Below are 27,686 nucleotides of genomic sequence, written 5' to 3' on the forward strand. Positions count from 1 at the left end.
TTGAAGAATGTGTTTTGAGTGATTCACTCAACTATAATGTTCACAGTGGGACAAGGAATTAAGTGTGAAAATATTTTTTCATATTTTATTTTCCTTTTCTTCTCAAGATTTTATATTTTAGCAGTGTGCTTAATGTAGAAGTACATCAAACTGTTAACTCCTTGGAAAAATAATTAGCTTTCGTGCATCCATATAATTTACTAAAAAAGATAGAAGTCAAAACTTGTAGGCATTAGATTCACCAATGAGAATGGAATAGCAAATTTACCAGAATAAAAGCATAATGGCTCCCAAAGATGAGCTACAAAATTAATTCAAATTCAAAAATACTTTGATCTCAAAGGGAAATGTAATGTTGTTTTTGGAAACTCAACATGAAAGCTGTTATCATGCATCAGAGCCAGATTGAGGAAATTAAAAATATAGAGATTCCCTGCCAGTGTTAAGAAGGAACTGGGGATAAGTGCAATAATGAGGGAGTAACGTTGGCAGCACAAGAAAATGCCTGATTTGCAAAAAAAAGCAGAGACCGAGGTCTACTATGCCAGACAGGAATCAAAATTTAGGTCTTAAAAGACCCCGCTTTTAAAACTAATAACAGGTTCTTATGACGATGCCAGGCAAACTGCACAAAAAACCTTTAAAACTTAAGCCAAGTAGCTGGAGGAGTGTACAGAAACATCTGGAGCTGGAGGTCATATCAATGGGTGGTGCAGAATACCAAAAGTAAAAATATGTGGGACTTGAAGATCCAGACTGACAGGCACCTCATGTCTAACCAACTGATCATATGTGATAGTTGACAGACAAAAAGACAAATGATAATATCATGTAGACCAATGACATTAAAAAATCAGTTTTGTGCAGTTCTGTATTAGTAAAATGTTTCCTTGGTTTCATGCTCATATTCAAATGATAGGGTCAATAGAGGCTGTTGAAGAACTTGGTAAGATGCTGCAGAGTTAATTTAGCCATTTGTGTTACCTTTGGTGCAGCAACAAGTGGAAATCTTGCCCTCGAGGACTGGAGATGGACAACAGACTACCAAGATGATGTGCAAAATGTTCAAACTCAGATATATTACTGAACAAAATTCATGAAGAAGCAACAGGCAGATAGACATTAAAATTTAACTGTTTCTTCCAGTTTATTTCAATTTAGTGACAGCAATGCTTCACATTTCATTTTCTTCTTAAATAACTTCTGACATATTTGCAGAGATTGCGAGACAAACCTGAAAGTTACCATAATCTACTATTACAAGTTTCAGTTTTGCTGCCTTCCTGAAAAAAGGACACATTCTGACATGATAAAACACTGGATGTAGTCTTTTCCTCATCTCATACAATAGGTTAATTAAACCTACTATTCAACAAAATCAAATTTAAATGCTGAGAAGACTACTCTCATCTGGTTTGATGATCATATTGCTACTCGTCAATCCAATGGTGCATTATTGTAACATTTTCATTCTGTCTAAACTTCAAACTAAAATATTAATGTAGTACAATAATAAAAATCAAAACCAGACACATTCATGATGTACAAACAAAATGCAACAGACTATCCACCTTAAGTGTCTCATGTACATTTATAACTCCCTTTTAGTTGACCAAAAACAAAATCTAAAAATGAGGTAAACAAACTACAGTTGACATGATTTAAAACCCTAAAAATAAAGCAGAAGCACTTTCATGAGGCATGAAGGTGAAGTGTTATAAATAAATATTAAGTCCAGAATGTGAAGATCATTTGGGGAAAACATCCAACTCTTATAATTAAAATTCTTTTCACATTTACTCTTTTTTTCAGTGTCATGAGTAAGTGGAAAAGAAGAAACAAACTAGATGCCTTTTGTTTAATCCATGTTTGCAGGACTGCTGTCGATTTCCCTCACTCGCTGCGATCCTTCGGCTCTCTGTATCTGTACTGGATGTATTCAAAGATGTCTCTCTCACTGTCCACCAACAGAGGCTCTCCCGCCATTCCTGCAATCAATACAATCAGCAAAATCACTTTTGGCTGAAGTTACAAAGTGAAACAGCATTCAATTACTTGCAGCTGACAGAGACTCACCAGTGACACCAAGTGGCCTGATGGTGTACTCGTTCAGAGTGAAGCCCTTCTCCAGAGCGTGAGTCCTCATGTTCTTATTAAAGATGTCACTTCCAGTGAAATACAGAACTCCACAGTAGTACTGGTCCTTGGGAATTAACCTGGCAAAAATCAAGAATGATTGGACTTAAAAAAAAAAAAAAAAATTACTACAGATTTCAGTTCTAAATGGAAGCTCAAAATAGTTTCTCAAAATATGTCATAAATACAAAGCCAGCATGTTAAAGACTAAATAAGTATTTCCCCTGGCCCTTTGTGTTATTGTACACATACAGATTTAATCACATTCATATCCACACCAATATTTGTTTAAATCTCCGTTCACAAGCTGCAGAAACTGGTAACTTGATAGTATTTCTGTTCCTGGATATTTGGCGATTCCTTTTATCAATAGTTTTAGAGTTCATTTATATATGTTGGTTTCCTGGCATACACCTGGTTTTTACACACAGTTAAAATGTTTTCAATAGCTTAAGCATGGCTTAATCCATTTCAAAACCAGTTTGGATTTTTGGTTTGGATAATTTTTTAGCTGGAACATTCAACTGTATCTATGTTTCAACCATCTAGGGGTGCCCAAAGTCGGTCCTCGAGGGTCGGCATCCTGTATGTTTTAGTTTTCTCCCTGGTTTAACGCACCTGGATCCAATGATGGCTCGTTAGAAGGCCTAAGAAGAACATTGACATGCTGAAAAGGTTACTACCACCAGGGAGAGAACTAAAACGTACAGGATGCCGGCCCTCAAGGACCGACTTTGGGCACCCCTGATGTTGATTTGAGTTGAAGTGGTTCAATCAATCCATGAAATTTGTGCAATACCAGTACTACTAGTAGTGAATGGATCCTCAGCAGATGCTACCACCACCTTGGCTGTTGTTGCTGCTAAGAAGTTCAGTCTCCTCTGACCATAGTCTTTTTTCCCTCCAAGAGGCATTTCTAATCTGTTGTTTAGGTTATTGAACCATCAGATTGGTGCAAAGTGCTATTATACCCATTCAGCTTTCAAGTGTTTCATGAAATGTGGACTGTAGATACGGACATTAGCATTGGGGATGTCTCTGTTTGCTGCAACATGTTTTGCCTTGAGATGTTATTTTAGGCTTGAATAGCTTCGGTGATAATCCAACTCCTATTTGCATAATGTACACACAACAAAAGTCTTTTCCAGAGTCTCATCAGATCAATTTCTGATCAGGAATAAACCCCCAGTGGGTCAAGAGAAGCAGCTTTGTCGTCCATCACTGGTGTTTGCGGATGCCACTTGTACATCAGATGTATGAGTGTGCCAGAAACGCATGAATACATTTGAGCTTGAGGTTAGAATTTAGATCTTGTGTAGATTGTAGGAATCCCAGAATAAGTTTTAACTTTAATCCACCCTGAATGCATTGTTATAAGACCAAAATCAATCTGATGTTCATGTTTATAAGTTTCTGACCAGAAATATATCAGATAAATATCCCAAGAGTATAAAAAAAAAAGTTTACCTAATATCAATGCGTCTGTGAAGATGTTCTTCCTCTTCGTTATCATCAGTGTCCTGCAGCTGGCAGACTCCCTAAACAAACAGAGGAAGTACATTATGGGAACAGTCATCTGCTAAAGGGGATGGGTGGAATTACAACACAAACTTCATTACCAGTCACATTAAGATAGCTACAGCTGACTGCATCTAGGAAAACAAACACCAGAGGCCTCACCATGAACTTGGTGTCTCCTTTGGACAGAGTGTCGGTCACAAACCCAACGGACTCCAAATGATCGACCACAGCATGAAGAAGCTTTGGCTGGAAACAGAGAAAGTTCAATTAGTTAAAAAAAACGATCCACTTCTTCTTACCAACATACTTTATTTACTTTAAGCAAGCAACAGTATATGTTTAGGTTTTACCTGCTTCTCTGTTTGAGAAGTGTAATTTGGGTGAGTCAGTAAAATATCAATATCACCACTCGATGCTGCACCTGGAAATTAGAAATATCATTTTAAAAAGATGAGCCACTCTTAAAAATTAAAGACTGAATATCAGTTTGATGAAAGTACCTCTCCTATAGCTTCCACAGATTGTTCCGATATATTCTGGACCAATTTTCTTTAATTCCCCCAGAATAAGTACCTTAATAAAAAACAAAACAGAAGATTACAGTTAAAAAAAAACTGTAAATAAAATAATTTTAAAAATACATCAGAAATTATCAAAAGCATAATCACCTCCATCTTTTCCATTTCAACTCTTGGGATCCTTTTCTCAAATTCTTCAAAGTACCTAAATGCACCATAAAACATAAATACTGTATGGTCTAACAGAAGACAACTGAAATAAAATAGAAATAATAAACCTGAGGCATTTTCAGACAAACTTACTTGAGTCCAATCTTTTGGTGGTGATTTAGCTTGTGCTCTACCTTTTTCAAATCTAAAAGAAACATAAAATATAAAAATAGCACTTTAATGTTCCTTGAAAGTTATTCAAAACCTTAAACACAAAGAAATCTGTAAATTAGGTCTAACATTATTTTGGTGAGTTTAATTGTTAAAGAGAATATGTAAATGTTATGTGATCTACGGTATGTGCGGTACAAACCATCCAATGTCTTCACCCCCTCTTCAACAAACTTCCTAGCAGCAGCAGGCCTAAAGGTCAAGACACATATACTTTGTTATAACAAAGGAATATAATTGAATGCATAATAAAAATCAAAAGCAGCAACAACTGAGTTGGTCCTATTTGGTAATATTACCAACATACCCGATTCCAGTGACTCTGGTGAGGAAATTTATGGAAGAGCTGGTGTCATCATTTCTGATCTAGATGAAAATAAGTCAGATTAATCAGTCTGTGTAGTAAAATTGACATTGTTTTATTTTTTACAGGAAGAGCAGGGAGCTTAAGCACTTAACCGGCTCTACTGGTGGAGTTCTGTTACTTCATAACAAAGTAAAATATAAAGCTGAACACTCACTCTGTTTAGGTTGTTGACATATGTACTTCCTATCACTTCTGCCATAAAGTTAAAATAAAATAAAATACAGAGTGGAAGGAGTTGTGTATTCCTTAACACCTTGACTCACCTTTTCAAGTTTTCTTAGTTTTCCAGTTTGTAAGAACTCATCAATCTTTTCAGCTATTTTAGCACCAACTCCATCCTGTTGAAAGGTAAAAGTAAACGTATCAGGATGTTTAAAATGTATTCACACAAGCTTTTGGAAAGCAGCACAAACACACTTACTGCTACTCTGACAAATAACTTATGCTATAAGAATGTTTAAATCTAAAGGCAGTACACATATTCCATCTGTGGACAGATTGATAGTAAGACATTAAGGTCAACATAAAACACAGGTAGTCTCACATATGAATATAATGTAAAAAATAAAGGGGTTATCCATTTAGACATAGTAATAAAGAAACATCTTCATAATTTACCTTGTCCATTGTCATCACTAAAGTTTTGCTTCCATTATTCACTTTTTAAATATTAGTAGTATTAAAAACAACATACAAAATGGATTTAGGACATACCAGTTTCTTCGCCTCTTCTCCATTTTTAATCTTGTTAGGATACTTGGCAATGGTGGATGCTGCTTTCCTATCCACAGTACAGAATAAAAACATTATCGAATGGCTAAAAGAAGTATTTATAAAGAAAGTACTTTAAAGTTTTAGTAATATGATATGAACAAGCAAGCTAGTTTACAATACCTTGATCTCATGTGCCATAAATTATACAATGAATGTATGATTTTGTTATTGCAAAAGGATTTTAAAACGTCATTGTCAGAGTATTCTCTAAATATCTGACCGGAAGTGAGTGAAAAATGAAGCAGAAATAAAACCTTTTGAGCAGATAAATTAAGTCTATCCAAAATAACCACTGAATATGTGGATTCTACTCGTATCTGCAAATAAAAGCAAAGGTTTTTAGGAACTCACCTGTATGCATTGTACTTATGTATTGCCCTGTTGACATTTTTCTCGTAGTTAGCCAGTTCTGTAACCAGAAGCACATCCCATTTAATTTTAGAGCCACACTGAACGGAAGTAGGGTTTTAAATTACAGCCTCTAAAGAAAACTGCAATGCAGAGAAACTCCCATGCTTAAAAACAAACAAAAGAAATGTCCATGAAAGCAATTTTATCAGCGCATTACTCACTGAAAGTAATATGAAGGCAGTTTAAATAGTAAAAACACTGCAACTCTCAGGCTAGCTAACTGCTGGCTGAAACGTAACATCACGTACCGACAAGAAAGTCAGTTATTCCCTCATTTAGGGACTCCTGTGGAGCTTTCCTCTTGCTCATCGTAGAATACGAAAACTGCGAGATGTCCTGTGAAAGTCCGGTGGCACTATTATCACGCAGGAGTGAGTACCACTTTGTGTTTTTAATTAGCGCCTTGCTAACACTTCAACCAGTACTCACGCTGAACAATGACCCGAATTACGTAGCGGGGGTTGGAAATGCGTAACACGTCATTAATAACCCCCACGTGACGAAACACTTCTACTTTTCTTTTTTAAAATTAGATATCACGAATTTTTATTTCTGACGCTTTTTATAATGGGAAAATACAAAATATTACGTTTGTTTTTGTAAAATAAAGTTTTGCTTCAAAACAACGGATTAGTACAATATCAAATATATAATATCTCCAGTTGCAGTCAGTTTTCCAATGAATCTTAAGAGGCCTCTGACTGAAGACTGTTGCTGTATGACAGTCTCATGAGTTTCATAACATGCTAACAGTTCAATATCCAGCAGCAGAGAGGATAATCGACAGTTATATGTCCTGGTTGACACATTCAGTAGTGAGCAAGCACTGCTAATCCACCTACTTTGCTTTAGCCCCTCCTCCTTAAATCTCTGTCTTGCCATGGTTAGAACGGGGATAGAATACTTCCCTCTTTAATCAACGAAAGAACCTGTTTAAACAGCCTCCTTCTTTCTCTGCTCTTTGGTCCTGCTCTACATAAAAAAGCCTCATTTTTAAACTGGGAATTGTGGGTCATAGTTCAGGTATTGTTTGAACTTTTGAGATGCTAATCAGCTGCTCCCAGTTGTTAAAACAATACCTTGTCTCAATTACACGTCACAACAATTGTATGGAAGTAAAAAATTATGAGTACAAGTCCTTCCACCTACAGAGCATTCAAAACCAGAGAAAATAATTGTCCAGATTATACTCCAATCTCAAAAATTATGAACAAAAGTCTATATAAAACAAATCAGAACTAACACAAAGCTACTCCAACATGCTGACACCACGAGCAACGCAAGAATTTTATATAAACAGGAACCTGTACTTTCGAGGTGACTGTATGATACGTATTTTTGGAAAACATTTTAACCGCATTTTTTGTTTTCACTACTGGTTTTCTGATGAGAAAATAAAATTTATAAAACATGGAATGACATGACATGATATCAATTAGCAACAAAATAAGTCTAATCACAGGAAATAACAGGGTTTTTTAAATTTCAACTTTATAGGACATTTAGAGGTAGCTTTCACAAATATTCACAATCATGTTAAAATGCCAGGTTTTAAAATTAAAGCATAAAACCAGGAATAAATAAGTTTAAAACTTTTTGCACATACAGTGTAACATAATCTCTGTATAAGTCGAGATAAAAACAAAACTAAAAATAATGAATTCTAAAATTAAATTAAAGGTGGTTCAACAAAGTGTTAAGTTTGCATATGTACTGAGGTTGCTGCAAAATCATTAATATTCTTTCTAACATCCATTGAATTCTGCAGGATAAGTGTCACCTAATATTGGAGAAAAGTTTTTAAATTATTTATTGTTAGGCTTAATATTTTTGAAAACCTAGCATTTTCACAGAGATGTGTACAATTTTCTGAGACACTGTTGCTCCTAAATCATACACAAGCCAAAGCATGTCATTTAAGAACTAGGAATATTTTAATGTTATGTTAGAGTTACTGACATTAAGCAAATGTAGTAATTTAACATGATAAAATTATTATATAAAATATATTTTTTAACAAAATCCCTCCACAACAATAAAGTAATCATCTTTTCCATAAAAGTCAGCTTCTTTCCATTAAATAAATTGTAAAAACAAAATGGCAGATTTGCAGGGCAATCTTGTCTTATTTTAAAGCCCTTCTGGTGTGTTAGGAATCAACTTTAACATAAACCCTATCCCTGGAGAAAATCTTTATGGCCTCTTCAATCTCAGAGAGTCTACAGTCAAGCTGAGCCCGACGTGTGCGAACGCTCAGACCATCAGACCTTAGCGGGAGGGAGAGCAGCTCCGACACCAATGAGCAGTGGGCTGAGGGAAAAAGAAACAACAAAAACAACAACTTCTCCATGTGAACATCAGTCTACCAGAAGATTTACTCATCCAAAGGAGACCTACTGTCTTTCAGGGACTTTAGTGTCTGCTGTCTATCGCTGTCAGGCAATGTCATGTGACCAGCTGGGACCCTAGGATCAGGCGCATTCCTCTTCCTCTCCTCCTCCTCTTTTTGCCACTGCTTCTTTCTTTCCTCAAGACTGCATTAAGTGGTAGTGAGACAATAAAGAATAGTTTTGGGTCAGTTTGCCCCTTCAGCAATTCAAATCCCCTATATTCACCTATTTCATCTCTTAATCTCTCCATACTTCCATTTATTTTTTAGCTTATTTCTATAATCTTAATTCACAACAAAGATAATCTCAAGGCTCATTACAAGATAAACAGTTGAAATTTATACCCAGAAATAATTAATCCATCAATCAGTTTTAACACAGAGCAGAAAACCCAACTTTTACTGCTAGTTGGTAAGAAATTTTCCATCCAAGGATGCTCAATTGACAAAGCATGAGGTGACAGTGGAAAAGAACAAATCATAGAAACATTCCCCAAATTTCATTTACAGTATATTTTATTTTTATAATTGATTACAATTTCATATTATGTTCTGAAAACTTTGTAGTATACCTCATTTGCATTCATTCTGGTTCTTGTCAATATTTAGGCAAGTTAATCCTCCAGAAATATGAGAAATTAAGACCACCGGCCAAGCCATAAAATAATTCTGAGCAACCGTAAAATTTGTTCAAGTTTTCAGTTGGATCTGAAATTAACAGCTCTTCAAAGAAAGGCTGAAATGACTAGTGCCGTAAGGAAAAAGCAACTCATGTAAAAGATCCCTAAAAACATTTTATTTAAAATATTTTAATGTTTATGAGGTGAAATATTGCAAAAATAATTACAACATACAAACTTATTAGAAGTTATTTGAGAGTAAGTTATAAATAAAGTAGAATATGGTGTTAAAATACTCACTATTGAGGCACTTGGCCCTTCACTGCGCTGGGGACAGGCTTATCCCTGAGGTTTGTCAGTGACTGGGATCGACGAAGGGTAGTTTTTCTTGCAGCCCGCGCATTATATTTCACAAAGTCTATGGTATGACCTTGCACCTGAAAGCATAATTTAAAAAGAAGACATAAATCTATGCTTCCATTACAACTAATTTCCCTTCTTAAATTATTTTCACAGAATTTTTGAAAACATTTTAATGGCTGGCATAAAACAAATACACTGGAAGCATAACATTTAAACAAATGATCAACTCTATGATTGTATTATAATTTACAAAAAGCATAATTTTGTTAGAACCCACCATTAAGTCCAGGTCTTGTGTGGAGCTGGAGGAAGCTGGGCGCTGGAAAGCCACAGGCGAAGGTCTTGGTGGAGTGGAGGAGCCGCCTTTAGAGTGGGCCTTTAGAAACGTTTGACACTGAGGTTTAACAGGTAGGCTAGAAACCTGAGTGAAATAAACACGCAGGTTAAAACATGAGGAAAATATGAAATGTTCAAATTTCTGTTAGAAGTAGATCTCGTCCTCGCCTCTAACTGAGCCATCACCCTGGATGGGACGCTGTGATATTTTGAGGAGGTCCACAGAGCTTTGACTGGGACAGGGCCGGCATGAATTCTCTCAGCTTCCTGCTCTTTGCAGCGTCTCTGGATCTCCCGGAGTCGACGTACATTATCCTTACTAAAGTCATGTACTTTCTGCTCTACAAGAAGAAGCAACAACATTTATCCTAATTACAGTTCAATAGACTAGAAATTTATGTTTAAATCCACAGTTTTTCATCTTCAAAGAAAATCCAAAATGGATAAGTTTAAAAACTACATTAGTTGCTGAAACTTACTCTGTTTGGGAACAGGGGTTATGGATAACCCCTCTAGTCTTAGTAAGTCTCCCACAACTCCTTTTTGTCCACGTTCCAGAATATAAGTGGCATTAGGGCCAACGCGGGGCCGGCGGGATGGTAAGCGAGCGCTGTAGCTTTCTGGGTACAACACAGGATCTGGAGCAAGAGGACCCAGTTGAAGGGCCAAGCTCCCTTTCTGGTGTCCTTCTAAACAACCATGAGCTGGAAGAGAGAGAAAAAAACTAGTTTATTGCCATTATGTATTTGTTACTAAAGGTTTTCTATTCAATAGACACCAAGTCCTCTTTTAATGTTTTTTAAACATTCCATTTTACTGTATCTTGTAAACTATTAATCCTGCTAGAAGCTTTTTTGCTTACATTTTGTCAATTTAAACCATAAACGTTAATCAGTTTTTCAGACTAACACAGAGAATGAAGTATTTTTTGTAAAGTGGAGGGAAAATGATACACAGTTTTCTACATTTTTCACGCAGAAAAATCTGAAAGATGTAGGGTGCAATTTGTATTCTGCCCTCTTTACTCGTATACCTCTAAATAAAATCCAAAGCAGCCAGTTGTCAAATGTTTAGTGTTAAAAAACAAAACATGCATCATCTCTCTCCCAATCCACAGTTAAAGACAACTTTATGTTGATTAATCACCTAATCCCAACAAAGTATATTGAAGATGACAAAATGTACAACAACAAAAATATTCAAGGGGTTTGAATATCTTTGCTAAGTGTTATGAGGCATCCTTCATTCTGACCACGGCAATTTTAAAATCATGTCTTTGTTTAACACAAGACCTATTGAACACAACTATTAGATGGCATCTTACCCGAAGCAGGTCGTTTGTAGTACTGAGGGAGCAGGGAGGGATCTGGGGGGATTGGCCCAGATATTGTGGAAGGTCCCTCACACATTTGAAAGTGCAGAAACTGCTGAGCAGATATATCGGATATAAACAGTTTCAGATAAGAAACAATCAAAATTGAAAACACAAAAGTACGACTACCGACATTTCTTTTATCAGTATGATTTAAAATAACTTTACTACAAACTGCACAATCTAAACGAAATATCTGCGTGTTTATTTGCTTCAACTATTAGTAAAATTTGAGATAGAGACCAAATCTCACAATCTGAGAATAAAAATAGACGACTAAACTGCATGTTTCCCTGCATATACTAAAAGGTAAAAACGTAAATAAAACAAAATAAAAATAATAAAAACATGTGCGTATGAATGTTGCTATATAAATGCTGCTTTCAACGGCTACTAAACGCCAACCACAGCTATTGTTTGCCATGGTGTTTTTGAAGTAGGCTAATCACCACACAGTGTTTTCGACTAAACTCCGTACGGATTAAGAGGAGCAAAAACGCATTTTGACGTCCCACAAAACCTGCAAGCGGTCAAACTAAATTAAATAAAAGCTTACCTTTTAAAATCGAGTCGTTGTTTAGCGGTGAAGGGTTTTGTTCACGCGCGCCGATGACGCCTAGATATCAACACTTGTTGGCGAATCCTTCACCATGGCAACGGAGCACGCGCAAACAGATCTTAACTGAAGGGCAATGACAGCAGGGAATACAGATATTAGCCCACACCTTGGTAAACAAAGCATGAAAACTCACTGTAGATCAATTAAAAAGTGTAAAACTAGCCTTGTTACACGTTCGCTTAATGATTATCTACCCGTGGAGCGGAACAATACGTACTTCTGCTGTAATCTCGTTGAGGAGAGGAGTTCTTTAATCCTGAGTTCTGTCTTTCAGGCGCTGCAAGGAAGGTTTGCAAAATGAGAGCATGTTTCTCTGGAACCACTCAGCGGCTTAGTGAAAACCTTATTACATGTTAAAATAAACCCTGATGAGAGCTAAAGATATAATTGCAATAATGCAAATGAATATTACATCAAAGAGCAAAAATATTAGAGCAGGACTTTTATATTTTGTTACTTGTAGAATGGAGTCTGTGACCTGTCATAAAGAATTAATGAAAGCGTAACAGTAGTTTTGTGTCTGTGAATGCTAAAAAATATACTATTTATTTAGATAAATAGTAAATATGCAGATTTGTTTTGCACCTTTTGTTCGGGATCATTTGGAGCACAACTGTAAGTGTAGCATTGTTTTTAAAGCTTGACTCGAAGAATATAATTTGTGTACTTGCACTTAGGAATTTGAAGGGGTCTAACTGTTGTTTTGTATTTGTGAAAGATTGAGAAAAAAAATCTACAATTACAAAACTTCACAATTCAACTTCACAATTACCAGGCACAAATATGTTTGCACCAGTAATACCTCCATAGAACATTCCCATGCTGGTTGCATATTATTGTTCGAAAGAATGAACTTTTGTGCATTTGGAAATTATACTCAAAGAATGGCCAGATTCGTTTCTGTCCATAATTCTCTTTCCAATATCTTGACAAAATTTGTTTTGTTTTTCCCAAGATCCCACACAAGGAAACTGCATTCTTTAGCTTTTGCCTTAAAATAAGCCGACAGTTAGCTCTAATTTGGGGTTTTGTGAAAGTGTTTAAAACCACAATAATCTTAGTGCATATAATCTTCTTACATTAATGAAAATAATTAAAAATGATCAAAAATAATACTTTCTCAGGATTATTGCATTCAGCAAGTAGAAATAACCAGAGGTGGGCAGAGTACTATAAATTGTGTTCAAGTAAAAGAACTTATACTTCAACATATTTTTACTCAAGTAAAAGTAAAAAGTAGCTGTCGAAGAAATTACTCAAGTAAGAGTAAAAAAGTATTTGGTAAAAAGTCTACTCAAGTACTGAGTAACTGATCAAATGATCAATAATTTAATATTTCAAAATTACATAATCAGATGGACCAAAATATAAAGTTAAGTGGAAATTTGGGAATTTCAAGGACCAAAATGCAAAATGACAATAATTCATATAAGTAACAAAAAATAACAAAATCAGGCAGATCAGTTTCTTTCAATAAAAAACGTATGAAACTTTAACAAAAACTGCAGGTGTGTGTCTGTATCTGGTGATTTTTTGGTTAAAACATGTTTGTTCTTTATTCAGTGAAATGACTCACAGTGAGAATCCAGAAATTTTACTCAAGTGAGAGTATTGATACTTCATAATAAAATTACTAAAATAAAAGTATAAAGTACAGTATAGAAAAAAAACCCCTAAAAGTTTCCAAAAGTTACTCAAAGAAAGTAATTGAGTAAATGTGACTAGTTACTACCCAACTCTGGAAATAAATGATTATTCTAACTGATCGATTGATAGGTGGATGTTGCGTTTTACCAATGGATGGGTGTATGGTAATCAAAACTGAACAAACACTAAAGTTTAGTCTGATTTAATGTCAAACATTGAAAAAAAAAGAGTTTATATGTCTGTTTTACAGTGCATGTAAATGTCTGCTTTCAACTTTATGATGCCTCTACAGAACAATTACAGCCCATGACCTATACGCGCAAACATTTTTCAGGAGTTTGTATTGTAGACATCAATTAATCAAGCAGTACTAAAATATTTATTTGTGGAATAAGAAGAGTGGGAAAAAAATACATATTATGTTCTGATCAAATTTCATAGTACAGTACAAATTATGCCACATCAGTTAGAATATTATGCAAGAAATGAATCAGCGACCCTTACAAATGGCCGCTGTATTAGAGAGGTCCAATGTTTATTCCCACTTATAACAGTACAGCCACTAACCAATGACATTTACATAACTGCCCCGCCCTCAACGGGAGGCTTGACTGCGCATGCGCACGGAGTGTCTGTTGGTGCTCTCTCCTTCACTCAGCTACACTGGGCAACGGTGCGAAAGTCTACACACTCCGTTGTAAATTTAAGGTAAGATACAATAACTTTACTAAAGCTGTAGCTTCTTAAACTTGTCGCGGTGCCTGTTTGTCAGCGTAATTTGTAGTTGTTGACAAAGTTTGCCTTGATTGTGAATGAGAAACGAGTCACAGAGGGGGAGTGGGGGGCACCGCAGACGCGTTACCAGGTTTTGATACTAGTTTAGGCCTGTGTTTGTTGTAATCAGTTGTAATAAGTACATAAAAATCACTGCAAGCGGCAAAGTGCTTCAAACCCACTTGACAAAAAGTGTTTTTATAAGTTTACACATTTTATTAGTTGCATTAATTCGCATCTAGATGCGCTCAAAAACAATAACTGGTGAAAAGTTTATGTAGAAGTATTGACTACATACAGTATTTTAAAGTATGGGGGTGGTATTTATAAAATGTCTGTTTCAGTGCACACTGCATACAAGAGTTACCCTTTGGAGACATCCCATGTGATGAACATGTTCCCCTGAGGGTCAAAACGACAGGATGCCATAAATATTAAGGAAATTTAGTCATATGGAATTCGTGAAGAAGCACAAAAACTAGCAAAACAAAGACTTTTATCTCTCTGATACTTAATTTAAAGCCGTGCTAAAGGATTTCATTATGTCTTTATGATGCAAATTGCTTTTAAAAATGATGACGTATATATTTTTAATAGTTTTTATGTAAATTTATGCTACTGGTTTTTATGTCGCTATCCAAAGTTCTGAAGTCAGGTTTCAGTTCTCTGTCCGTTTCAGATAAAATTAACTATTAGAGATGCAACAATTAGGCTTTTTCTGGCCGATACCGACTTTTGTTTTGTTAGTTGGTTTTGTTTTCTTTCAAATCTTAACTCTTTTCCCTAATTTTTCACAGATCCAGATTACTTTAAGTCCAAGGACTATTACATAAACATAAAAACAATCCTCCAGGTTATAGGAAAGAGCCAGATGTGGCAGAAGGTTTTCTAAAACCAGAGAGATTTAGCATGATGTTATCAAATTAAGATATGGGGTAGGGCAGAGAGGCAAATGTTCAATGTTAATAGTAATTATTAAATCAAAGCTTGCAACTCCAGTATTTTTGAGCAAAGCATGTATTTTGATGCAGTAATGTTGAATTTATCAAAAATCAGAGAAAGGAGACATGTCCATAAATGGACAAAAAATTAATCCAGTACTTTTTTTTAAATTGAATTAGACTATCAAAAAACCTGTAGCACATTTTTTAAATCCTTTTTAGCTGTTTAAAGTCTGCAAGAAAAATAGTGAAAACGGGTGGCTAGATCTCAAACAGCCATCAAATGAAATCGGTGCACCTCTGGTTCCTAACTTGTATCATATTTTTGTTCAGTATGGTACAATTTCATAGTTTTGGTGAATTTTATAATTAGCAACACTACTCTAGGATTTCTTTTAACATTTAACCTGCCGATCACTGATCAGAGCTGATTGAGGTGAATTTAGGTGACTAATTTCTGTCTCTTTAATGCTGATAAAAGGTGATGCTGTAACTATTATTGAGGCCAAATACCACAGGTGAACATGCAGAATGGATGTTTTCACTGCACAGAGAAAAATAATAGTCAAGCCAAACACATCCAAAATACCACATAACATGGAGCAGCTTAGGTTCAACCTATAATGTGTTTGATGGTCATCTTTGCTGTACTGGGCCTTATCTCTCTGTCTCACACACAAACACATTCCTTCAGTATATGCCACAACCACACACTACCTTGGTTATCTAGAGATTAGGCTGGTGTTGAGTAACTGCTCTTTTTACACATTTTAGATTGTTTTTCCCCTGTCTCTCTCCCTCAGCAGATGTTGAATAGGTCACTTATTTCCTTAAAATCAGACTAATAGTTGCATTTTACCCAAGAGCAATGCAACAAATGGCTTTTTAGATGCATTTTCTTAGGTTTCAAAGCAACATGTATCAAAATAAAGAGACTGCTTCCAACAAATTATGTTTGATTGTCAACAACCACCATTTTGTGTTTGTGGCCCCTTATGTGTCCTTTTGACCTTTCAGTTCATTCTGGGTTGTCTAGTTGTTGCCTAATTAAAGTGACACTGGGAGTGACAGGCCCACGTTTGCCTGCATCCACAGAGTGGAGGTATAATAGAGATAAATACCTTTATTTTATATGGTTTTATTTCAATAGGTTGATGTTAGATGAGGACACATGTTGACTGCCAGGCCACGTGTTGCAGTGTCATGTTTACTGGAGCCAAACTTAGCGGCCAGACAGACAATGAAGGCCGTGAGGGGAAGGGGGGCAGAGATGGACAGTGTGAGGAGGAGGAGGAGTGTCTGTTTGTCTGATGCTGAAATGACAATGACTGACAACGGGGTGCATGCTGTCAGCAAGTCTGCTGGTCAGCTGCATACTTGCACATACTGAGGAAGCTGAGGGAGAAATTAGGAGCAACACAGAAGCCACAAAGCTTTCTGACACCGACCGAAAGAGAATAATTTGAAGCTTAGCGACCCTGAAACCTCATTGATGGGACTGGAGTGAAAACATGACAGAAAGCTTTTTGCCTCAGTTTAAATTAAGGTATTTACTTTGGTAGAGGCCAATGAAATTCATTTCTTTTTCTGACCACTTTAATTTCCTTATTAATTTAATTAGTTTTTATTAAATATTGTCAGTTATTAAGATGGAAGAAAAAAGTTGTTTACGGGGAAAATAAGTTATGTTTGAAAGAACAGGAAAAGTGGTCAAAATTCACATTTTCTATGTTTTTATACTTCTTTTTGGGTCACCTCTGCTCCTAATCTAAATAGTTGTAGTCCAACATTGATGAAATGCTTTTAAAGGCCTGAATTATTGAATAGTTAAACAGATAACAGTAAATCTGACACTTTAGTTTATAATATGAACATTTACAAAGAGTGAAAAATATTTCTATTTATTAGATTTTTATTAGAAATTAGTTTGACTAAAGGGCATTGCATACCACAAACATCAGACGGTATGTTAAATTTATTTACTGCATTTCATTTATTTGTGTTTTTATGCCCCAAAATTCTCTGATTTGTTCTGAAGCTTCAAATGTCAACAGATCAGAAATTGATCACAGAAGCGCTGATCTGTGCATCTCTAATAAACATACTTTACTCACTAGCTTAAAATCTCACTGCTGATTTGCCTTTGATGAAATATTAAAACATGTATGTCCTGTTGACTGAAATGTTAAAAAAGGTATAATTGTGGAGATGTTCTTGTATTTATTTGGTTCTTGTGGGTTATATTAACTATCGAATAGCATGGAATCCTTTTTGTTGCTTTGTAAAAAGCTGCTAATTTCAAGGTTTTTTACCAGATGATCAATGTGCTTAAATGCTCCAGATGTGGAATATAGTTTATAAAGAACTGTGCAGAAAGCCCACATACTATTCTGCTGACCTGTGCGTAATATTACCACAGTTGCCATAAAATATGCATATATCCAGTCACTGTCCTGTGAGCTGAAGATGTCAGAACTTTGCAGAACTTCTCGCCTTTCTCCTGTTCCTCTTGGTGTTTCCCTCGACTTGAGGAGACATGGAAGAGAAAGTGGGGATTGTGGTGCTGCAGGAGGAGAAGACAGAAACGGGTGTGCAGGCAGAAAACAAAGATGTCTGTGTGGCATGTGAGCACCACGCCCCTGAGGGTCACGGTGAGTGGAGGGTGTGCATGGAGGGAGACAGAGGAAAAATAATCATCAGGGTCCCTCGATCACTTTGGGGTGACGGCGCTGACCTTGGAGCCACTATTAAAGATTTTCCAGTTTCAGTTGGTCTGTTTCAGGCATTTGATTGGACTACACCGGTTCTGTCTGGGATACAGTGCCTGATGGGCAAAGTCCAACTCTTCTGCAAAAAGATGATGGGTTTAAGGGTCAGGGCAGGGGGCAAAAGAAAGAAAACAATCAAGTCAAACATTAACCAAGCTTTACTGCGAGTGAAGGCAAAAATTTTTTGCAAATGCTCGGTTAGAGTCACCTTATCAGAAATGTCTTCTTACCTCTCAAGGTCATGCCTGCATGCATGCATGCTAACTCAGGGGACCCTGATGACAGAGCCAAGCAGTGCAACGCTGTGCAGAGCTGCAGCAGCATATAGCTGCTGACTGCAGCTACATGCTGCAGGAAAATGCAGCAGAATCCAGCTTTTACTACTTAAGTTAGCTCTGCTGCGCTCGCTTGGTCGTATGTCTTTGCACATCATACATATTACATCTCCTCCTGCTCTGATGTGTTGCATAATGAAGGATTTTGTTTGTCATGCATTTTGTGAGTGGCAACAAGTTGTCTGTGGTTCTGCATGTCTCAGCAACGGTTTCATTAGCTTAATAATGGCTGCTGGATTGTGATGGGATTGCTGCCAAAGAATCAATAGTTTCACATTGATGGGCTGGAGATGTCAGTCACACAGAAAGAAACCCGTCTGCTGGCTGGATGGCGTGTGCTGAATGTTTGCTCTTCTTTCTGTTGTTTAATGTATGGATACAAATGATATTCCCAGTGCTTAGTGTTCAGTTAAAACTATTTTGTTTTATTTCAGTCTCAGTTTGATGTGATTGGACTAATTATTTAAGTATAGTCCACACATGAGGTGAGGCCTTTGCTAAGATGAGATGCTTGACTTCAGTCTGATTGATCTGCTCCAAATGTGTCGTTGTCCTGTTAAACATTCAGCTGTTTCCAGTTTTAGACCATATAGTTCTCTTTTTTTATTAAAATACTTATTTGAATGCATGCTTAAATAAGTATGCATTTGAAAAATAAACATCCACACAAATGTAAAATCTGTTCATCCAATTCTTAGTTGTAAATTTTATTTAGTCTGTTGAGTAGTTTGTTTCACCATAAAAAGCAATAATATAAAAGTCAAAATCAATACCTCATGCTAATGATGAGTATATGCAAACTAAACTATACTATAACAATATGTAGAATACATCTAATTTCCTTTTGAATTTGCTTCAAAGATCTGATTTATTTCAGTACTTTCTTAAAGTGGTTTTGGAAAGAAGATGCTCAATGATTCCTATTTTTTTAGTCACATCTATTTTTGAACATTTTATGCAATGTTTTCTTGGCTTGTTGTTACTTCTACTGATGTTTTTCCTTATGCTTCAAAGTGTTTTTTAAAAAAAAAAAAAAAGCTACATTCAATTAATAGCTTTTCAAAGCTTGCTGCTACGAACTGCAGAAAAATGCAACATTTGTCAGTAAAATGCTTCAAAAAAATATCTACTTTTTGAGATAACAGTAAAGTGGTGAGTGGATCAGGACCATTCTACAGATGAACTGGAGAGGAAAAAGTGGGCTTTGTTGAACAATGGTCTGGAAATGGAAGAATGAGTCATCAAGCCCAAAACTTAACTTCAAATGGAAACTAAACATGTGGAGCATTTTGGTTTATAAATATTTCTAATCTGCCATTATGCCTCTTTCAGGAAAATGCAGCTAAGTGTGTATCTGCATGTTTTTTTCTGTTAGTTAGAATTTAAATGTAGACTGGATGTGTTTCCTCAGGAACAATGGTTGTCCCCCCGGCGTACTCAGACTTGGAAAAAGCTGCCAAAGATATCTTAAGCAAAGGCTACGGTGAGTCACGGTACTGGATTAATGTGGACCTCTTCTGCATTAATACAGGATTCTGTCTATCTAATCAATCTGTTAATTAAGTTTATTTGTACAGCACATTTCAGCAACACAGCATTTCAAATTGCTTTACATCATAAAAATACAAAGTCATTGAACAGACATTCAGTAATTGAATTATTACATTTTGTTAAGTGCCGTCGTTACACATCATATTGTTGATTAATGTTTCATTGATTATGTTTCAAAAGCAACTCTAACCAGCTCGGTTTTTAGTTGAGATTTAAAGGCACTCAGTGTTTCGACTGTTTTGTATTTTTTTGGAAGTTTGTTCCAGATTTGTGGTGCATAGATGCTGAAAGCTGCTTCTCCTTGTTTGGTTCTGGTTCTGGGGATGCAGAGCAGACCAGAACTAGAAGGCCTAAGAGTCTGGAAGGTTGATACAACAACAGCAGATCTTTAATGAATTGTGGTGCTAAGCCGTTCAGTGATTTATAAACTAACAACCGTATTTTAAAATCTATTCTCTGAGCTACAGGGAACCAGTGTAGGGATTTTAGAACTGGGTTTATGTACTCCAACTTCCTGGTTTTAGTCAGAACGCCAGCAGCAGTGTTCTGGATCAGCTGCAGCTGGAGGATTGATTTGTTAGGCAGACCTGTGAACACACTGTTGCAGAAATCAATGCGACTAAAGATAAACGCAGGGATGAGTTTCTCTAGATCTCGCTGAGACATTACTCCTGTAATCCTGGAAATGTTCTTCAGGCGACAGAAGGCCGACTTTGTAACTGTCTTTGTGACTCTGAAGGTTCAGGTCTGAGTCCATCACTACACCCAGATTTGACCTCTAGTTTTCAGCTCTGTGATCATTCAGGACTCATTTGCTCCATGTTGCACATATTAATTTATTCTGCAACTTTTAGAGCAACGCTGCAGCCACAAAATGATATTTCTCCAGCCTTTCCTTTATTTCCTGCTTTTCTTTGTCAGGCTATGGAGTTATGAAGCTGGATATCAAGACCAAGTCTCAGAATGGGATTGTAAGTGGTTTTGTATTTATCTTTCAGTCATTAGAGTTAAGCATTGAACTTAAGAGCTCTCTGTCTTGGATCTCATCTACTTCAAATATAATAGGCTGGATGTTCTTCTTACTTTAATCTCTAAATTGCTGATATAAGATATAAGTTTGATTTTAGACATTGTGTGTTTTCTTTGAAATCTCTTCTTTCCAAACCATGTAGTGCTCTGCAAGAACATTCACATAGGCCACATTACAACCACAAACTTTATTGTGCTTTATTGAGATTTTCTGTGATAGACCAACACAGATGAGTACAAAATTAAGAAGTGGAGGAAAAGTAAGTTGAAATCTGATGGATGCAGTACTCTACTGCATCCATCAGATGCAGTTAGTTTTTGCCACACAGTAGCCTGTCACAATAAGCAATATATCAATAACTTGCACAAGAAATTAAAATATCAGCAAAAATTTCCATTTGTTGGCTTGTTTGTATAGTTTGCTTAATTTTTAAAGAAATGCTTCCTGTAATGTTATTGAAAAGCCACCATTTTGAAAAATGCCACGAACATTTGACACAATACAGAGTGGTTAGTTTGAACTTTTATTTGATAAAAGTCTAAAAACTGGTAGTTTTTCCTGTTTTCCTGTCTGAGCCTGATGATTAATATGTCGTGAAAGGCAGTTTTGTTTACAGAAACTTCATAATCCATTTTATTTTTTGTTTTATTTGTTTAGTTATCTTTGATATTTAAAATGTCTTCCAGATACAATGTTAAATATTCATTAGAAATGAAAATGTATTGATCTTTGAGTGAGTGTACCTGCACAGTTATCATTATATTAGATGAAAATGGCTTCAAAACAACTATAGTATTGTTCATAGCAATAATTTCTGGGACAATTTATCGTCCAGCACTATTTGTTACTGTGACAGGTCGAGCTACATGTATTGTTTTTATAACCTTCCCTGCTTGATCAACTTTTCCTCGCCTGTATCCCTGCCCTGTCTTCTGTCTTCCTGAGTGTTTTTATGGTGTTTTTTAATCACTAATGCCTGTCAGGCCTTCACAGAACAGCTGGATTCACTCCTAGTGTCTAGGTATTAATAGGCGACGTCTGAAGACTGCAAGTTGATTTTTTAAAGGGGTATTATTATAAAAAGGATAAAAAAAGAAAGCAATGTCTTTAATATCATTCAGATTATTATGTATAAAAGAATTATGAACCATATGCTGCTTTTCTTTTATTTTCCAAGTTTGTGCTATTCATTTTTTACATGAAAGCCCATTAAAACACATCAAAGTTTGTGCTTATTAAATGTAAAAACAACTTTAAGCTTCATGGGCACATAAAGAAACATACTTTATGTACACTATCTGCTGTATCTGCGGAGCTGCAAATATTTCTTCAAACTATTGCTCTCCTTAACTTTCTCCATCTCCTTTTTTCTTCTACTTTTTTGGACTCCTCTGTTAGATGGTACGACAGAGAAGGTCTGTGTGTGTTTCCTCAGACATGATGAGTATCAGCAGGTGTAGCGGAGATTAGCCAGTGATGTGCACAGCTGTTTTTCTTTCCAGCAATTACTGGTCTTGAGTAGCTGGGTTTCCGTTACAAATGTATGCAAAATTTTGTTGATATTCTGCTAATGTGGAAAAAGCAAATTTTCGCAGTTGCAGTGTTTCCGTTCAATAAGAAATGCAATCAAAATCAGACGTAAGTAAATTTGTTCATGCGATAACCCATTAAAAAACATGCTGTGCCATCTTCCTCCTTGCACTTCCTGTTGTCCTCTTTGTCTTTTCCTCCAGCAGTGACATCCGTGGGATGCGAAAAACGTGTTTCCATTGCAGTTTTGCGAGATATATTAATTTTGATACAACTAGCTCAAAAACTTTTTATTGAAGAATGTTTCCATTAAGTGAATTATTTTCATAATTCTAATTTGCACCATTAAATGGTCAATGGAAACGCAGACACAGCTGCAGCAGTAGCAGACAGTGTTCCCCCTTAAATCCACTCCACCAGCCTCTCCCTCAGTCCTGCCTTCGCTTTTCCTCACCAGTGATTCTCCAGCTTCCAGTTTTCCATTTTACATAATGGGCCATGTACTCTTGACATGGCCCATGGTTTCCCACCGCTGCTTATTTTCTTCACTTTCTCACGCCTCTGTGTCAATCTACTAATCTGTGATTTTTTTTTCCTTTCTCATTTCATTTTCCACTACTTCTTCCCTCTTTGTCCCTGCAGAAGTTTATCTACTCGGGCTTCAGCAACACAGACACAGGGAAGTCAGGAGCCCACCTGGAGTCAAATTGCAAAGTGAACAATCTGGGTCTCAGTTTCAACCAGAAATGGATCTCAGACAACACTCTGTCCATGGACATCACCATGGAGGACCAGGTTGAACTCAAAGTTGTTTTGTGAAAAGCGCTGCACTCAGAAATTGAAAGAATGAGTTCACTGGTTGTCTCTTGTGTCTTTAGCTGGCTACAGGGCTAAAGCTCGGATTGGATACAATGTTTGTTTCCAGCACCGGGTAACAACGATCCTTTTCATGCTAAAACTACAAAGTTAAATTAAACTTTACACTTATGCTGACCTGCTGTCTGTTTAGCAAGAAGAGTGGCAAAGTGAAGAGCGGATACAAGCGGAACCACATGAACCTGGGTTGCGACCTGGACCTTGACAGAGCCGGTCCCACCGTCCACACGGCCGCTGTGCTGGCCTTCAGCGGCTGGGTCGGCGGCTACCAGATGGTCTATGAGACCGCCAAGTCTAAAACCACTAAATACAGCGTCACCTTTGGATACCAGGGCTCTGACTTCCAGGCGCACGCCCATTTGTGAGTAAGGGTGGGCGATGTAGACTTAGAATTTCACTGCGATATTTTGTAGTACTGTTGTAATTCTGATTCAAAAAATTATTTATTAGTTTCTTTTAGGTGACTGTCTGGTTGTGATTGCATGGCACAGAATTTATAGCATCACAAACACAAATGCTGTTTTTGAAATAGGCTTCTTACTTAAAGAAGTGAGACTTAGATAAACAAACTGCACACAGTGACTGCATTTAAAATTTACTGATACTGTATGGATGAAAAGATAGTGGAGAAAATAGTAAAAATAAAAAATATGAGATAAACACTGTCAGTTTGTCAATTGAAATTGATCAGGACAACGATCCTGATCAATTTCAAAATCAAATTTTGATTTTGAATCAAAATTCTTATCATGATAAGAAATTTTTCACAATAAATGATACATGATATAATAGATGCCCAATATGAATTTGTGATCATCTTGCAGAGCTAAAACTGTGAAACTGTATTCTAAACACAGTTAGAGTAGGTTAAATATTAACTAAAAGATGTTCATCTGGTGTTGCTTTAGCACCACTACACTTTAAACTTAAGGTAGCAGATGCTTAATAGATGGCGCCCGGCATTTAAAATGTGTAAAATTAATTTAATCCTGTTTGAGCAGGTGTGATGTACACTTAGTATAGTGGTGTCCAAACGTGAACCCCAAAGTCAAAAGTACTCGGTAGGCAAATTGTTTTTCCAGCTTAAAACATGTTTTATCTGCTCAGCAATAAATTAAACATGCAATATTTAATAAAACAAAGTAGCATTTTTTTTAAACAAAGGCATAGAGTTTTGTAACTTTTTGTGTAATTGTTTTCTAATTTTTAGGTCTAGAACATCTTTTGATCTATTCTCAGCAAGAAAAATTAAAACTTTATTCAAAAAACCTTTTTTCTGTTTAACCAAGTTTAATAAATAGATGTGCTCTAGTTTTGTTTGTTTTTTTAGGAAAAATTACTAGATGTTTATAGCTCTTCTTGTAATGAAATTGAAATTAAAGGAAAACGCAGGTATTAAAAGAAAAATCAGTGGTAAGAGTTACTAACTTTAGTCAGAAAATACCGCCAAGTGTTTAATTAATGTGCTACACTTTTAAAATGCTAGGGGTGTCTATTAAATGTCTGCTGGCTTCTATTAAATATACATTTGAGTTTCTAATAGCATCTGGTAGACATTAGGTGAAGCTGGCAAGCCTGTGATTAATGACCAAAATTGCTTTCCGTACCTAAATTGCTCCTGCTTTCAGGTAATAATTCACATGGGTTTTGGTTGTTTCTTTTAGTGCTTTTGAAAAAAATAGTTTTAAAAGTCCTAAAATATAAATAAAATGAATTAAGGACTATATTCTGATGATTCAAAATTTGTTATATTTAAAATTAAAACAAAATATGAGTTTCAGTAAATTGTGTTACTGAAATATGATCTAAGGAAAACCTATTTGAAATCCTTAGAAGTCTCCCTTCTATTTAAATGTTTCTGATAAAGGAAAAAGTGGTTTCTGTAATAAAGACACTTTTTTATTTTTTGGTGTGTTTGTTCTTACGTTGTGCTTGGGTCTTTTTGTTTCAGGAATGACGGTACAGAGTTTGGGGCCTCCATTTACCACAAGGCGAACAAGAACTTGGAGGCAGCAGTGAACCTGGCCTGGACAGCAGGAAGCAACAACACACGGTTTGGGATTGGAACCAAATACCAGCTGGACAAGGACTCCTCCCTGTCTGTAAGAAATAACACATACAGCACATTTATTTACTGGAGTTAGAAATTCATGTTATGAATTACATTTTGTACAAAATCACAGGAGTGAATCCTCTAAAATAAGTGAAAATGTCCTTTTTGAGTGTTGAGGAGCTTTTAATGTGTTTATGCACACAAACAAGGAGGCTGATTTCAGTCCTTCTTTTCCGCTCAATGAAGACAATGAAAATATTAAAGCCGCAAATGGCGTAGGGCGGCCCTCGCCACTCAGCGCCGCTCTGGCCTCCTGGCGACCGCTCCAGCGACGCCGCCCGCCAGCCACCGCAGGCGCTCTCACGCAGTTCCCGCACCCGTCAGCCAGGCGATACACACTGATACAATCAACAGTGCTCCCTGATGATGCACCAAAAATCTGGTGCAGATATTCTGTTGTGTTGAGGAGATATACAGTAGGTGATGGAATAAGCTAGGGGGCGCAGTGGAGTCAAATTACAATTCAATGCTATTAGGCTATTTAGAGGTGAACAAAGGTCATACATATTCAGTTTGGTCCAAATCGGATGATCCATGTGTGATTTAGTGACGACCGTATGCTTGTGGCGAGGGATTGCAATTCGCCATTTGGCCACAGTCACACGGTTCAGCAAGCAGGCAGCATTGACAGAGTTCATCATCATGTCATTTTGTGTCAGTTGGCACAGGGTTAAACCCATATGAATCATAGAGTAAAAGTAAGACATGGTAGATTTTTGTAGGTCCTGACAAGATACACATGTGTACCAAGTTTCATAATTCTGTGTTGAAGCATGGTTTGGGGCCGATCATTTAAAATATTCTAGGGGGCGCTGTAGAGAAAATAGACGACGCCTATCGACTGTTATGGGCAGCTTTTTAAGCTACTTCAGAATGAGCTGCTTTTGGGCGTCTTGTCACTTTAAATCCAAATAAGCTGCTGCTGGAACGCTGCCTGGGTTGCTAGGAGACGGATTGAGCTTTGCAGGGTTGCTAGGTAACGGTGCGGTGCCTGTCGATTGGAAGAGGATTTCTGAAGCAGCTCATTTTCCAAACACAAAAAACTCTTAACTTATTGCGAAAAAGCAGCTGCGTGTTTTTTTTTTTTTCCTTTTAAGCGCATGGACTGTTTTTAAAGTATTAGAGACCCAAATGGAAGTATATAAATGTGCAAAATGTTAATTGAAGAATAATTCTAATGCCTTGAATTATTACTCCCCCCTCTCCTCACAGGCAAAAGTCAGCAATGCCGGCGTCGTTGGGCTTGGATACACACATACCCTCAGGCCAGGTTCGCCCTCTGACATTTTGAATGCTACTTTAAGCAGAAACAACTCAAAGAGCAATCACCAAAGTTACCTGAAACTCACTCCCGATGCTCTCCCCATGCAGGAGTGAATATCACCCTCTCTGCGATGATCAATGGGAAGAGCGTCAGCTCCGGCGGACACAAAGTCGGCATGGCGTTCGAGGTGGAGGCGTAAACCAGAGAACGGAGATGGGAAAGGAAAAAAACAAAACAGCCCCAAATGTGACGACACTCAGCAACACGTGAACACATCACCCCTCTGAGTCCAACACACACACATGCACAGATACACGCTCTTTGGCCTTAACCCTGATAACCTCCAAGACCAACAGTACTGTAACTGTCACCCAGTCCTAATTTATTTTTACATTTTAGTATATCTATGACTTTCAACACAAACCTAAGAGTGTATTTTATCAGTATGCAGCAAAACAATACGATTAACAAATAAAAGTGCACTTTTAACTCGAGCATTTGTGTTTCAGATAAGGCGCAAGTTCTGAGGCATCTTTTCAATTTAACTGTCTGGTTGGTTTAGTTACGTTCAACTGGATTATGGTAGGATTAACACAGGCTGCTTGTTTGGAGTGTTGGGGTTTTGTTGCATGATTTTAAGACTTTTGTGAAAGTTTGTACAAAACGGATGCAATAAAAACCGGAGAGAAAGATAAAACCTCCTTCTCAGCCTGAGAAACTGACTTTGATTCTTCCTCCTGGCCTCAGTAGCAAACTATAAATCCTCAGCTGCCTAGATGTCCGTTTTTCAGATCTTATTTGGTTAAAAAAAACAAATGGGATTGATTGATATTTGGATTTCCGTGTCAACTCATCCTGTCATGTTTCAGCCTTTGTCACATTTCACAACTGTACTGTGGAAGTATAGGAAGTATCGTTAACATGTAGAACCTCAAAGTAATTTTATCGAATGAGTGAAATAAAAAATGTCAAACACCACAATCTTCTTGATTTGTAGTGTTTTTATTACTAAGTCTTAGTTAATTTGTCAGCCACAGAAGAAGTTGGTCT

The 27,686-nt window shown here is 36.6% G+C and overlaps 3 protein-coding genes across 6 annotated transcripts; 1 reads left to right on the top strand and 2 right to left on the bottom strand.

The window, feature by feature from the left end:
- Positions 1 to 1,118: 1,118 nt before the first annotated feature.
- polb (polymerase (DNA directed), beta) lies at positions 1,119 to 6,569 on the bottom strand. The gene is made up of 14 exons (XM_032579372.1): positions 6,357 to 6,569; positions 6,049 to 6,106; positions 5,638 to 5,704; positions 5,187 to 5,261; positions 4,864 to 4,922; positions 4,699 to 4,748; positions 4,479 to 4,530; positions 4,326 to 4,380; positions 4,158 to 4,230; positions 4,008 to 4,078; positions 3,817 to 3,903; positions 3,604 to 3,674; positions 2,077 to 2,216; positions 1,119 to 1,988 (listed from the first exon to the last, which is right to left on the bottom strand). The coding sequence occupies exons 1-14, from the start codon at positions 6,415 to 6,417 to the stop codon at positions 1,894 to 1,896; spliced, it is 1,014 nt and encodes a 337-aa protein (XP_032435263.1). The 5' UTR covers positions 6,418 to 6,569; the 3' UTR covers positions 1,119 to 1,893.
- Positions 6,570 to 7,559: 990 nt separating this feature from the next.
- On the bottom strand, positions 7,560 to 12,622 carry enkd1 (enkurin domain containing 1). 2 transcript variants are annotated; one of them, XM_032579374.1, is made up of 8 exons: positions 11,745 to 12,622; positions 11,141 to 11,243; positions 10,296 to 10,520; positions 9,985 to 10,157; positions 9,758 to 9,901; positions 9,418 to 9,554; positions 8,506 to 8,642; positions 7,560 to 8,418 (listed from the first exon to the last, which is right to left on the bottom strand). In XM_032579374.1, exons 2-8 carry the CDS (start codon positions 11,223 to 11,225, stop codon positions 8,258 to 8,260), a joined length of 1,062 nt encoding a protein of 353 aa, XP_032435265.1. In that variant the 5' UTR covers positions 11,226 to 11,243; positions 11,745 to 12,622; the 3' UTR covers positions 7,560 to 8,257. The 2 variants fall into 2 exon arrangements, with proteins under 2 accessions (XP_032435265.1, XP_032435264.1); XM_032579373.1 differs by having other exon boundaries at positions 11,141 to 11,240; positions 11,745 to 12,621.
- Positions 12,623 to 14,038: 1,416 nt separating this feature from the next.
- On the top strand, positions 14,039 to 27,617 carry vdac3 (voltage-dependent anion channel 3). 3 transcript variants are annotated; one of them, XM_032578665.1, is made up of 10 exons: positions 14,039 to 14,162; positions 17,704 to 17,820; positions 19,684 to 19,755; positions 20,745 to 20,794; positions 23,026 to 23,178; positions 23,262 to 23,314; positions 23,393 to 23,620; positions 25,211 to 25,361; positions 26,585 to 26,642; positions 26,744 to 27,617. In XM_032578665.1, exons 2-10 carry the CDS (start codon positions 17,706 to 17,708, stop codon positions 26,833 to 26,835), a joined length of 972 nt encoding a protein of 323 aa, XP_032434556.1. In that variant the 5' UTR covers positions 14,039 to 14,162; positions 17,704 to 17,705; the 3' UTR covers positions 26,836 to 27,617. The 3 variants fall into 3 exon arrangements, with proteins under 3 accessions (XP_032434556.1, XP_032434558.1, XP_032434557.1); XM_032578667.1 differs by lacking the exon at positions 17,704 to 17,820 and having other exon boundaries at positions 14,044 to 14,162; XM_032578666.1 differs by lacking the exon at positions 14,039 to 14,162 and having other exon boundaries at positions 17,684 to 17,820.
- The last annotated feature ends 69 nt before the right edge of the window (positions 27,618 to 27,686 follow it).

The sequence above is a fragment of the Xiphophorus hellerii genome, chromosome 12 (genome assembly GCF_003331165.1).
Source record: "Xiphophorus hellerii strain 12219 chromosome 12, Xiphophorus_hellerii-4.1, whole genome shotgun sequence".
In the NCBI taxonomy this organism is placed as follows: Eukaryota; Metazoa; Chordata; class Actinopteri; order Cyprinodontiformes; family Poeciliidae; genus Xiphophorus; species Xiphophorus hellerii.